The sequence below is a fragment of the Leptosomus discolor genome, chromosome 3 (assembly GCF_034619465.1).
Source record: "Leptosomus discolor isolate bLepDis1 chromosome 3, bLepDis1.hap2, whole genome shotgun sequence".
Taxonomy (NCBI): domain Eukaryota; kingdom Metazoa; phylum Chordata; class Aves; order Leptosomiformes; family Leptosomidae; genus Leptosomus; species Leptosomus discolor.
Window position 1 is genome coordinate 12,839,288 of NC_141393.1, and position 11,477 is coordinate 12,850,764.

The window sequence follows — 11,477 nt, forward strand, 5'->3', positions numbered from 1 at the left end:
ACAGAGCTCAGGGTTTGGATTTTTCACCTTTAATGGGTGATACCCCATAAACGATAAAGCGACAACACAACCGCACTCTTAAGAAGCCCGATTGGTATGGGCAGGAACTGCAGATAAGGACTGCAGACCATTACTACTGTTTTGAAGTCCAAAACAAAGGTATAAAAACTTCTAGTTATTTTGCAATTGCTTTCACGACCGTTAAGAAATACCGAAGAACCAAGCCCAACCCATGACTACTTCTCTGACAAATGCAGTTCTGTGATACTGCATACACTGCAGGGATACTGTAATTACAGAACGGTTCTGCATGCTGACATTTAACAACAACAAAGAATTATGATCAGATCTGTCCACAGTGACTATGACTCTATCCCCAGTACCAGTGACGATGGTAACACTGCAACCACTCTCATCCAATCTCCTCTGACACAGGGCACCGATTTCTGTTTACTTTTCAGATTCACATGTGAAGTTTAATGACTCAACATATCTCATTTGAATAATCAGTTGCCAGTACTGTAGTTTTTTTCCCCCAAAGTAATTCACAGGGTTACCAGGCACAGTTTTGCTGACTGAAGTTAAGGTAAGACGACAATTTTTAAACAGCTTTTCCAAGACTGTCTAAAAGCTCTTCAGTGATTTTGAACATCAGCATTCTATGGGAAGAGATAGGTTTCCAGTTTCATGAAAATCACTGACATGCACAGTTAATCTAACGTGTTTAATATACACTGCCCTTCTTGTCCGCCTCCTGTTTTAGAGATATTTGAAGTTGCATAACGAACATACATATGTATACTGGGAGCTACAAAGTCAGAGTGAAAAGGACAAATAAAGTAGGCATCATGACTATTGGTCTGAACTCCTGGAGAACCCATCCACATCAAAACTGAATTATGCGGAGCACTGTTCAGAGAACTATTTTGAGTTAAGACATGGAGAGATTAATGTACCCACTAACGTCTTCTTGAAAATGGCTACTATTACAAGTATTCATTTGGGCAGGAATGACTACCAACACAAAGCATTTACTAAACACTTTAGAAAAATCTAATGCAAAAACTCCATAAAACATGTACGAAGTCAAAAAGAATTTTCTCTACCCTCAACCTTTCAAAGGCAACACAAAGTTTTGCTGTGAAAAACAGTGAAGAGGGTATCAGCAAAATAGCTTAACCATACAAAAAGAATCTGATCCTGTTACAGTTACTCTAACTCCACACTGTTCTGGTTCCACTGTGGTTCACCGAACAACACACTGTAAAAACAGATTAGTGAAACAGTAGACACTGGTCTGGAGCCAAATTAGGAGTAAGGTTTGCCTAGAGATCTGCCACATCTCTGCATCTACAGGAGATGCAATACTTTTTGTCATCCTCCCAGCTGATAGGGAGACAACTGCAATGTGTTGCTGCAGCTCCTAACTATGAAAACAAGATGTGACACTTGGCTGGATCGTTAGGGATGAAGCTGATTTGTTGTTTTCTACTACGTGGTTAACAGTAAAACTGAGCTTTCTTCCAATATAAAACAGATAGTTTAGTTTTACAACAAAAATGTCTTCTTCAGGTAGCTTATTAGGCTTATGAAATAATTACCACAAAGCAGTAACACACCTTATGTACGCCACACAATTCAATACTCTTGAATGAGAAACAATTTTAACAATACCTTATCTTTTACTATGCTTTCTTGACACGCTGTACATTTTGGACTAGAAGAACTGGGGAGAAAACAGAAAAACTTGTAACACATCTGAATTTTTGTAGTAAAAAAATTTCCATTTATAAGGCAGTAATTATTCAATATATTCTAAAAAATTAAAAGTGGATATAGCTCATTATAATGAGATAACATTATGTTATTAAAAAAATTTGAACACTGACTTTTCAGTGGACAGTATCTGGCGTTCCCAAGGAAATAAGACCACCATAATGCCTCCAGCCAGCTGCACAGTGGTTTTCTTCAAGGTGATGAAATTCATTCCCTATTTTACAGTCTGTGCCTGATCCCTAATTTTCATCACTTCTCAATCTATCTGTGCGCAGGCAAAATGTTGTCTCTTCAATTATCCGGTTCTTTTTCAAACAACACCTAATCAAACTTTACTTTCTCTGACAGTCAATTATACATCCTTTTAGGATAAAAAGGTATTTATGTCCATCTCCTTCAAGTCTGTTCTGGTTTTAGCAACTGCTACAGATCCTTACTCCCTCCTTTACCCGAACTATTGCCTTGTAGCTGTTTTGGTAATCTAATTACCAAAGTTGTGATCTCTTAGACAACAGGTAGATTGAGGAGCAGAGCAGTCTGTGAATAGAAACTGAACTGGAGTGTAGGAAACCTGGGTTCCTAAGGCGGCTTCTGGCTCTGACCTGCAAGGTGTAGTTAAACCTCTTCATTCACTTTAGCTCCTTTTCCTCATGTAAAATGGGGATAGTCATACTGATCTCCCTTGTAAAGCACCAAAATCTATGGATGAAAAGCACTATGTAAAAGCTAGGTAAATTCTTTCATAAAGCAACTCATTGACAGGCTATGTAAGTTGTAGCTGCTAGCAGCAGTGCAAATCAATGTAAAAGGCTGATTAAATTCGATTATGTTATATAATCAGTATGCTTATTTCAAGTCATCTCATTGGCAGCTTCTCCTTGAACTGACCATTCTGTGTCTCATCATGTTTCAGAGCATCTTAACTACCTTGCAGCTTCAATATTTGTAATATTTTTCTTAAGTTAAAAAAGAAAAAAGAAAGAGAAACTAATCTACTTGAGGGCGTATAGTGTTTAATACAATGTCATGCTTTCCTCACTCTTACTGAATTCACTCAAGCATCCCACTTGCTCTTTTAAACTACTGCTGCACACTGATCACACAGCTTTACTGCATTATCTACACTGACTCCCAATTCTTTGTCCTCAAATAACACTGGAACAGAAGCTGCTAGCATATAATCAGTGTGTGTGCAGCAGCATATCAACACTGAATGAAAAATTTTTGTGCCAAATACAGAAACAACGTAAACCTATTTTGCTTCCAGTTCTACGGCACACTTCTTATTTCTCAAAAAAAAAAAAAAAAAAGAGCTGTAAATTTAATTTTAATAAAGGATTTGTTTGCAACAAGCACTTAAATATAGTGAAGTAAGTGAAGAGCACTGTAGTAGAAGAACTTACACATGTGTCCTTTTCAATAACAGACTGGATGGAAAGTCAGGAAGGTAAAATTACACATATTCTAGCTGCACTGTAATAAGCACATGTGCATGTCTCACAGCAGGGAAGGAAGATTGCCCAGATTCCAGCAATGCCAGAATTGTTACTGCTTAGATTGTTAAGGATCTGCTCCGTCCATCTGCACACATCCAAGCATGGCAGGTGTTTGCTTTTCTGCAGTCACTGTTATTTGCCATGTAAGAGTCTTCCAGAAACATATATTCAGAAAGAAATAACAGCATTTCTTAAAAATAAACCACACCTCACCTGAAAATGTGTATTGAAAAGTTGGTGGGGGTTTGTTTGTTTGTTTTTGTTTTAAATTTGACATGCTGTAGCACAAAACCTACAGGAGTAAGTTAGTGGGCTATGGACCCTTGTATTTGCTCCGCACCGAGGTTACTCTTTATTATGAGACAGAGTAATACAATACCCTCCAATCTTTTCTGCCGTGCTGCAGGTAGTCTTGATTTATATCCACCTGAGATTACAATATTTTCAAGTGAAATATAAACTAATACCTAGAGTCAAGATGGTCACAAAAAGTAAACAGGAGATCACCAAGAACTTCCAAAGTAAAATCCTCTCTGTTAAAGAGTCCAGTGTGCAACATCCAGCGAGCTCAATCTCTTCTGCAGCTCTGCTTTCCGAGTAGTAAATGGAAGTACTGGCACTTATTTACCCCAGGAGATTAAACCCTTCAGAACGGTCTCCAAACATTAGACCAAGTTTTGAAGTCACACTGCTGAACACAACCAGTAGCAATGCATTAAAGCTGAGAAGCAAAGAAATATACTTCTACTGAGGCAGAGATACTTCTTAAAAGCTAGATACCTCTTGAATGATTGTACTTCTATTCTTACCTATACTGTGAAAGATTGCATCTCAGCATTCATTTTATGTCTGTAACATTCACTCACTTTGCACTCTGGCCCAAACATCTCAGTAACAGAGAAGCCAGCCTTCCTGACCCTCCCAGTATCCACAAAACATACAAGCCCCAGGACACACAGCTGGAAAGGTTATGGGGAAAGGAAGATCCACAAGCAGCTAAATTTATCCAGGGGTCCCACCACTCAACTGTAAGGCTGGGTCCACAGTTATATTAGGTATCACCACTCTAAGGAGCCTCTGTGAACTCGCTTCCTCACACAGCCACAATTTACTAACTGTATTCTACACCAAACTAGCCATATTAGCAGTCACGTGAAATAGCTACTCAGTCTAGGCTCCACGGGCAACGAAATTCTTACCTAACACATCACTACATGGAATTAAACCACTTTAACAACCGTTTCAACAATATTGATGGAAAGCTTAGTTGTCTCATCCTGACCCGGAGTAGAACACAAATGTTTGCACCAGCATATGGATTACAAATAATCAAATAAGCAACGAGTGGAAGGCTGCTTCAAGCCAGGACATAGGCTTAACGTATTCCTAAAACTACAGTGGTGCTCATGCTCTTTGCAGCGGTTCACATTTAAAGGTATCAACATGTTCTATCACAACAAAAAACGTACCTTAGCAAGGCATTCATGCAGGTCTCACAGAATCTGTGTCCACATTCAGTCTGTTTAGGATTGCATAAGATGAGGTGACATTTTTCACATTTATACTTATCTTCCACTGCATTTACAAATTTCTCTTTGTAGCCACCTTGCTCTGGAACATAAATCGATGCTGAAGGACTGCGATCAGGATTGGCCCTTTGTTGTACCATTTCTACAGATAAAGGGGGTTCTGTCTTCTTACTGGTGTCCATGCTCTAAGACAGTTTCTGTGAGGCAAAAGTGAGAAAAACCTCTGAGAAATGAAGACCTCTTTTTCTATTTAAATAAAACAAATACAGCATCTCTGAGAGACTACAAAAAACCAGAAAGCACTAAGAACAGATGCGTGTCCACACATCATGTGAATGTAATACATGCATAACCACCTAAGTATATTAGGCATAGCAAATTTGTAAAACATTCTACATTTTTCAAAGGCTCTAGAAGGTCAAGAATTAAAACCTATTCCTGAAAGCAAAGTGTTCGTTAATTACGGATATCGCTCTAGGAACAAGTAAGAACAGAGCTTGCATTTTTCCATATCTTTCTCTCTCTCTCTGAAAAATGTCCTTAAGCAGCAAGGGGTGGGGTGGAGAAGGTGCACTGGTACAGTACCATGCATGATACCACTTAGATACTACTGTAAAAAGCACAACCACCAGTGTCCTATACAAGGTATCTGGAGCCTATGCAGCTCCACTGCCAACTTTTCCTGTCGATCCCATGCAACAGCAAAGTGTAAGATGTGCTGCTTTAAATCTGCTTTAGAACATCACAACAGGTTTTTACTTACCAAACACTTTCCAACCTTTTCATCATACATCCTCACATGAAGAGAACAGGTGATACAAGTCTAACTGACACAGGAGAAAGGCCTAAGTAACACGGCCTCTTGATTAATTCACCAGGACTAAGCACAACTGACAGGCAGCTGAGAAAATACATAATGCAGGTGAAGACCGAATTATGGTACCTATTATCTTGGACTATGATTCTTGTAGGTCAGCATGAAAAGCATTAGCAGAGCAACAGAGGAAGAATACCCCAGGTTAAATTTTTGAAACCTGTTTTCAATTATTTCCTTGCTTATCTTGTAGTCAAACAAGTGTAAGTGGTCTTAAACCTCAGCACATGAAAGAGACAGCACAGTTGGAGGATACTTCTATTTACATACAAGAAATTCCTGGCTATTTACAAGAGAAAGGTATACTTCAATTCTCTCTCCATGTTACCTGACCCTTGAAATATAAACCTATTCCACTGCTCTACAGTTGCCTCAACAACTACAGTCACAATTCAACTTTAAGAAGCAGAATGAAGAAAAGAGGCCCGATTCATTTCTCAATTATAAAAGTACGTCCACCAATACCACAAAGGGAGTCAAATGCCTCACATCCCAAATACACAAACCTTATTGTACATGGGGTTTGTGATCTCTTAGCTTCCCTTGCTAAGCCCAAACCAAGTGTACTCATAATTAAATACATTTTCTTGTAGATCATTTCTGCATCTATAGTTTCAGTACATGAATTCTCCATGGATACTACACAGACAAGGAAGTTTCTTTCATTTCTGATGCCAACTGTTACTTCTAGAAACAAAAGACAAAATCATTGCAATTCATTGCTGATACCATTTCATGTCTTTACCAACATCAGCTGAACAAGGACAGAGGTATGGAATGACAAATCCACACTTCATTGCCCCCTTGCCCCAGGGGGCAGCCTCTCCGCCTCTCTATCAAACACAGAGAGTGCCCAAGGAAGCCATCCTCATAACTCGGTACATAGATCCAATCAATAGGTCTTATTCAAAACCACAAAAGTAAAAAAAAAAACAACACCCCCCCAAATAAAACAGTTTCTACAGTTATTGAAAGGGAGATATAAATTTTGGTCCATAATTTGAATTAATGTCTGCCTGTTCCTTGTCTACTCTTCAAAGACTGCAGAGTCTAACGCCTTGGCAGAGCAATTATCTGAGGAAAAAAAAAACCAACCAACGGTAAAATCAGCGCTGGACTGAAAGTAACTTGCAGTCCTCATTAATGAGGAAATTCAGATTATTTCAGACCAGGAAAGTAAGCAAAGCCTGAACTAGATTCAGCAGCAAGTATTAAAAAAAAAAAAAAACAAAAAAAAACCACCACCAAAAAAAACACAATAAAAAACCAGATCATCATTACACTGAAGAGGCAACGCAAGAGATTGTAACTGACACACGAGAAATGAGATGTGATGCTGAGAACAAGAATCTGAAAGATGAGGAGGTTAAGGGAAGTGCCATGAGTGAGAAAGGAAAGCAGTTAATGAAAGCAGTCTAGCTTTAGAGATCGCCCAAGACAGGACTGCCATTCCCGAACATCTGTGGCTGGACAGAGGGGAACCCAGTCCTGAGCTTAGGACCTGGCACTTTGTGGCAGCTGTAAAAGAAAAGGAGATTAGCAAGGGAGGAAAAAAAAAAGTGCAATTCCATAAGCATTCAGACTGGTGAAACTTAGCTATCTATGGATTTGCTTCTTGTGCATGACTGTGGGAAAAGCTTCATTTGGAGCTTCCAGTTTAGGAATCTGTAAAGATTTTCAGTTCGCTGATTTATTATGCGTAGACAGATACTAATGCCTCTTTTCCCTCTGCAACTGCTTTTTTTTTTTTTTTTAAATCATATTCAAGACCTCTACCATTCTGTCAACTAACTGAAAAGACAACTTCAAACATGTTGACTGTTAAGAACAACACAGTGAACGTGATTTTCCTTAGAAAGCCAGAATAAAATCAAGCATGGCCTGATTCTGACCTACAGAAGAAATTCAAAAAAGAGGCACTAAAAGAAATGCTGACAGGAGAATTGGCAAGTCAAGAGAGCACAAAGCTCCTGAACTTATAAGTCATACAACACAGCTACTGTCTGTTTCCCCATTTCTTCTAAAGTTTCTTCCAAAGAAACTGAAGATGATTAGACGTGAAGTCTTCCAACAGTATGATTTCTTCATGGAAACGGAATAATTAGTCACAAGTAGGCAGGCAGGGGTGAGAAGGAAAATATTCAAGATTTAACCGAGAAAGAGCACCAAGTGCCAAACAAGCAGCAGTTGAGAGTTTCGTAGAGAGGAAAAACTGCTCAGGGGCTGGACTGTCATCTGGCAACAGATATTTTATACCAAATAAGCTGGACAGGGCTCCACAGGACTCCACTTTTGGAATTATCTTGTCACAGGAAACAACCAGAAAGCACACTGATAAATAAAATTTACTATGCAATATGCCTTACAGTCAGATTTGTACGCCTCTGCTTATACATTTCTGTTTTATGAAGAAGTATGTCAGACCAGAAAAGCTAAATAAGCGCAGCACCAGAGCAGCCAGCTTGGTAAGGAATTTTCTTCCACAATACTCTGAACTGCTAGCATATTCTTATGCAGCAAACTAGGAAACCATTCATGAAGCATTGCAATAAAATACAATAGAGAACTAAGCTTCAAAGAACACCAAACCCTCCTTATTGCAGCTGCATTTACTGAGGGGGTGGGGAGATTCAATGTCTATCAAGCTGCACACACAGATCTGTATGCACAGAGCTACGTCCTCATGCATATGTATGCTCTTACACCTGTATACAGGATCAGTGGTGAACGTAAGCGCAGGTAATACAAACATTTCAGCTGCTGCGCTTTTGCAAACAGCTTTCTATTATGGTTTACATACCACTATAGGGTGTCACCTGCAATGCCTCCTTTTTCTTTTCAGGAACCTTTACACGCTTCCAGGAAGCGGGGAGAGGAGTCTGGCTAGAACATTCAAGACAGGCCAGTTCTTGTGGGGGCCTCCAATTCCTAAAGGCACGGCAAGCTGCCATCAAGTCAAAGGCTCTGGTTCGTATTCAGCAAGCTAAATCTTAACTCCTAATTCAGCACTAGTTATTTCTTAAGCTCCAGTTTCTTATCCTTGGGAAAAATCATCACAATAAAAGAACTGACTTTTAGATGTCTTTTAAAACTGTTAAATCTTGGGCAATCACCTTTCAGGACAGATAAACACAAAAAAAGAGGCACAGTCACCAAGGCTGGTTCTGTCCACTGTTGATTACATTCTTTCAGTCACCTCTCCTGCAGCCAGCATATGCTCATATTCACGCTTCTGCAGAGCAACAGAAACAGAGATTGTTTTGGCCATCAGATGGATGACATTGCTTGCTCCAGTCTATCAGGGCTCCTCGAGCTCCACTTTTTGTCACTACTCTTGTTCAATACAAGCGGTACTCAAGTATCTAAGGCCAGACCCTCAGTTATTATTTCAGGCTATATACACTGTAATAAAGGTTACAATGATTTGTTGCTACTTAACTCATACTAACATTAGTTCGGAGGGTTAGAAACTGGAAGCAAAAGTGAGCTTATCAACAAAGATGTTCCAAGAATTAGAAAGCATAGAAGTTCCCAAACAAAGAACATTTTGCTCTTTCCTTGTTTAAGCAAGGATGCTGTTCTCACCACAGACAGGGCAAACATCCTAGAAAACTGCATTAGTGTTCTGTATTATGCCACATGTATCTTTTTATTTGCTCTTTGGTAATAAAACCAACTTGCAACACAGAAATACAATAGAGCTTCTATAAAAATACAAAATAAATTTGCATCTAAAAAAAGGGGGGGGGGGAAATTAACTCTTATGTAACCTAAAACACCCCCCAAAACACTGATTGCAAAGGGGACCACAAGATTTGGCACCTAGCAAGCTCTGCATGAAGACAGTTTCAATACATTGACAATACAAAGCATTTAAGCTTTTACCAAACTGTTAAAATTCAGAAAGTCAAGAAGTTATCTGAACTAAATGTTTTTGTAACACTACCAGAGAAGAGGGTAACAGAAGACACAATCTATCTTGGTTATTATTTAGGAGAGAAAAGCTTTTCAAATTACAATTTGCACTGAGAACAGAAGTTACGCAAACAGAACAGCACTGCATGCACAGTATCTAAATTAAGATCTGAAAAAGAAACCTGAAGTTGGACAGGGAGCTGAAGATCACAGCAGAAAAGTGACCAACGAGATGATTCAGCCTTTCCTCCTCAAGAACAGTTTACGTGTTCTTATCTTAAAAAGTGCAAAATCACGCAAACTTCGGCATCTCATCCTAACTAGGTCATTTTTTTGGTAGCGTGGGGTACGTTTTGTTAGTCTAGCTTTTAACAATATAGGGCTTGTGATTGTAGTGTCTCCTCCCAGCCTCTCAAAACCACTTGGGAACCAACTGGACAAATAGATTTCATGAAAATAAGCAGCTGTGTGGGGAACAGAAAGAGAAAGTTAATGCAGTGTCCCAGTGAGCAAGAGGCTGTAGAAGTACAACCTCAGTCATCACCATCTCTGTGTGGTCTATCAGTTGGCCAGTCAGAACACATTTACATCCAAACCAGCCAAGATCACCCGCTCTCTCTTGACCACGGAAACCTCATGGTCTTAGTCTCTTCCAATATTATAATGGCAGAGGTCTTTATTTATTTATTTAAACTGGGGAGTGGGGACTAGGGGTTAAAAAAAAAAGGGATGTAGAGCACAGATTAGTAGAAACCAGGCTTCATCCATTTCACTCGTCACAGAATTTTCTTCTGTACTTTACAGGATACTCTCAGAGAGCCAGATAGTCAGGTAACTGGGGTGGTATTTCCAGCTTTCTGTCTTCCCAGCCCATGTGCTTTCTATCACCAAGAGTTATTGCTTCAAGTTATCACACAGAAATCTTTTATCTTAAAATTAAATTATTAAAACAACCTGAACTTTGTCTTATATTTCAGCATTTTATAGCTTCTAATAAATTCCTAGCACACACCTACTGGAAAGAATGTACATCTTTCTTTCAGTATCTTTTAGACAAGTCTTCTGACTCCGTTCTGCTTCTACTTCTGAGTGTGATCATAACATGCAACATATACTGTCATTCCTTGATGACTGGTTAAAACAAAGCTGAAAGCAGTATATTGGTGACAACATATCAGTTTACCCTGTACACACACATTAAAAAAAAAAAATTAAAGCTGAGCAGGAAGGCTGCCATGGCAATCTTGACTCTGGAGCTCCTAAGCATGAAGTGTCTTACTGCAGAGGGCCATTCTCACAACATCCACCCACCCCTCAGCCTGGCATTCTGGTAAATGCCCCACCGGTGAGTCTGGACAGGGGTACAGAAGAACAACTGACAAATAAAATGCAAATAGCTTGAATCACTCCACAAAAATACCTGGGAAATGACTGAGGCAGCACTGGAGAGGCATGAGCTCAGAAGTCTTGGCACTTTCACTCCTCTTTTTTTTGTAGAGGGAAACACTACTGATTTTTTTTTTTTTACTCCACTCACTTGTCATGCTCGAAGCACTAGTCACTGTTTCCACACAGCACATATAGGATCAACTAACCAGTGCTGAGGTATTTCCAGCACATGCTTTAAGAGAAAATTCTGAGGGGCACAGGGGAGGACGGGGAAGGGTTGCTGGCCACCAACGCTAGATGTAACTTTACACAGTGAAAAAAGACAAGGCCATTCCTTATCTTCTTTTATCAAAACATTAAAATACTAGGTCTCATTCCTGTAAGAAAACAAAAGCAGCATTAATATTTAAAACTTATTTTTCCTTGTGTTAAAATAAATCGTGTACTTTAACTACTTTAATCTTTGCCCTATACACTTCTGTAAGTATCCATCTTCCT

General features: G+C 39.3%; 1 protein-coding gene across 7 annotated transcripts in view; it reads right to left on the bottom strand.

The window, feature by feature from the left end:
* TRAF3 (TNF receptor associated factor 3) overlaps positions 1-4,983 on the bottom strand; it is a 29,961-nt gene extending 24,978 nt beyond the window's left edge. For all 7 annotated transcript variants that reach the window (XM_086462198.1, XM_086462195.1, XM_086462194.1 and 4 more), the window contains exons 1-2: positions 4,742-4,983; positions 1,675-1,726 (exon numbers count right to left, since the gene is read on the bottom strand). In XM_086462198.1, coding sequence (XP_086318324.1) covers positions 1,675-1,726; positions 4,742-4,983 — 294 coding nt within the window. The remainder of the gene's footprint in view (positions 1-1,674; positions 1,727-4,741) is intronic.
* Positions 4,984-11,477: the final 6,494 nt, after the last annotated feature.